Raw genomic sequence first — 2,479 nt, 5'->3', positions numbered from 1 at the left:
TGAAAGAGCCTGGTGAGACCCCCGAGACTATAGCCCCTAGTTACCCCTCAGGTCCAGAAATGAACTCATTCCTGTGGCTTCCAGCCAAACAACAGACAGGCATATAGGGTGAACAGTTACATTTATACTCCTTAGAATGGTCAATCAGGGGAGAACAGAGAAGCACAGTATACACACAAGGAGAGAGCTCAGGGGGCAGGAATGCACAGGAAAGGAGGAGACAGGGAAGAGGTAACTACAGGGAAGAAATGGGAAAAGAGCTGTTACACTGTAGGAAATTGCAGTCAGCGTCATGAAACAAAATGTGTATAAACTGCTGTATGGAAAATGAATTTGTTCTGTAAACTCTCATCCAAATCACAATAAAAATTAAAAATAATGTCAACTGTAGCAGAGAGATTAGTTGCCAAAATCTCTACAATAAGTTTATTACCCCCTCTCCTCAAAAGAGAGAGAGAGAGAGAACAGTACCAAGATATATAGTTAGAATTACTGAGATCATTAAGAAATTCCTGGGTGTTTAAGAAGAAACCCTGGTGGCTCAGTTGTTAAGCGCTCAGCTGGTAATCACAGCAGTCTGAATGCACCCAACTATTCCTCAGGAGAAAGATGTGGCTATCTGCTTCTATAAAGATTACACACACTCTTGGAAACCTTATGGGGCTATTCTTCCCTGTCCTTTAAGGTTGCTATGAGTCAGAATCAACTTGAAGGCAATATGTTTTAATAGGGTGTTTAGGAAAAAAGGGATGGATGTACTAGAAGGGAAGCCAGTAGGCATCTAAGACACAACTATTGGCTTCTACTTCTCTAGAGCAAAAGAGAAAGAAGGGAAGTCAAAGAAACTAGTCTACAGGACAAATAATCAACACAAACCAGTCTCATCTACCCTGAGACCAGAAGAACTAGATGGTGCCCGACCATTACTAGCAACTGTTCTAATCAGGGCCACAATAAAATGGACCTTGATATAATGAGACAAAAATGTGGAACAGGATCTCAAATCCATTTAAAAAAAAAAAAAAAAACAGACCTACATGACTGGTTGAGACTGGATGACCCTGAGATAGTCTTCAAATCTTAAACTAAAACTAACCTCTGAAATTATCATGTAGCTAACTAACAAGCTGGCCCCCAAAATACTTATCACCTGTGAAACCAAACTGTCAACAATTACCTTAAAACCAAGATAAGAATGTAAAGGAGCAGAGAAACTAAATTAATGGAAATGGAACCACCGGAATGGAAATCAGGAAAATGTTCACGCATTGTGACAAAAGCAACCAATGTCACCAAACAACTTGTGTAGAAATTGGTGAATGGGAATCTAAACTGCTGCACAAACCTTCACTGAAAACACAATACATTATGTAAAATAAAAGAAGAAGGGAGGCCACATAGAGGAATCGTAACTGAATGAGATCAAGTCTCCTGGAGGTCAAGCTTAGCTCTTAGCTCTGACAGATGCCATAGTCAGGGCAGAAAAAGAAAGCTCTCTCTCCCTTGCTCCTTGCCTCAATCTACCTCTTCTTGTCTTAAGGAAAATTTTTTCATCATTAGACTATTCCAACAAACATGGCAATATTACTATATAATTACAGGAACATTTCATCCAAATCAGAAGACTTCAGTACATGAATGGGACAAAATGAAGTGAAACTGTGTCCACTTCTCTACAGGTGGTAGCAGGGAACTTTGACTAAGGCCTTCATATAAACTGGGGTACAAGTTCAAGTTCCCCATCATTAGAGGAACTTTGGTGGGAAAGCATGGCAGGTATGGGCTCTGGCAACAAAATCTTGGGGGTTCATAGAACACTATGCCAACCTTAGAAGGACCTTACATGGGCAGCAGCTCCAAGCCTAAAGCCACAGGGAAGTAAGGGAAAAAGTGCATTTGTCTGACCTTGCCTTCTGTTCCATACCTTCATTGCCTGCCCAGGAGGGGCCTGAGCAGGCTGGTAGCTTGCAGGACAGGGGTTTTCAGCTGTCCTCCTTAGAAGCACAGCTAACGAGATTAGAAGTAACGTTGCTCTCTGTGTTATTTTCAGACAAACATTTTACTATTTCACAACCAAAGCTAAAAATCAAAAAAATGTAATACTTACTGTGTTTTTCTGTGTTACCATATCCTGAAAAGAAAAAGGAGACATGAGATGAATATAGTTTTCAAAACAGTTCATTTCCATAAGCATTAGCCAGCACTTTCTCCATCATCATCCAGTTCTCATCTCAGAGCAAGAATGAATCATCTGGAAGACCCTGAAAAAGCCCCAGATAGGATGAACCTTGGAGAATTGTAAAATTCATATTCTAAGGAAGAGCTATCGTAATTGGTTAGCTATGGAATGATTGAGGGTCATTTATGCTTATAAAAGGAGCTCTGGTAGCGTAGTGGCTAAGGCACTTGACTGCTAACCAGAAGGCTGGTGGTTCAAACCCCCCAGCCACTCCTCAGAAAGAAAGGTTGGGAAATCTAC

General features: G+C 40.8%; 1 protein-coding gene across 1 annotated transcript in view; it reads right to left on the bottom strand.

Annotated features, from left to right (window-relative positions):
• The window catches only part of MAP3K15 (mitogen-activated protein kinase kinase kinase 15), a 164,483-nt gene that overhangs the window by 139,324 nt on the left and 22,680 nt on the right, over positions 1–2,479 (bottom strand). Inside the window, exon 3 of the mRNA XM_042782662.1 lies at positions 2,108–2,131. Within this exon, the coding sequence (XP_042638596.1) occupies positions 2,108–2,131 (24 nt within the window). The remainder of the gene's footprint in view (positions 1–2,107; positions 2,132–2,479) is intronic.

This window comes from Orycteropus afer, unplaced genomic scaffold (assembly GCF_000298275.1).
Source record: "Orycteropus afer afer isolate SDZICR_OR568_19922 unplaced genomic scaffold, OryAfe1.0 scaffold00404, whole genome shotgun sequence".
Classification (NCBI taxonomy): domain Eukaryota; kingdom Metazoa; phylum Chordata; class Mammalia; order Tubulidentata; family Orycteropodidae; genus Orycteropus; species Orycteropus afer.
This window is presented reverse-complemented; position numbering and strand designations above follow the sequence as displayed.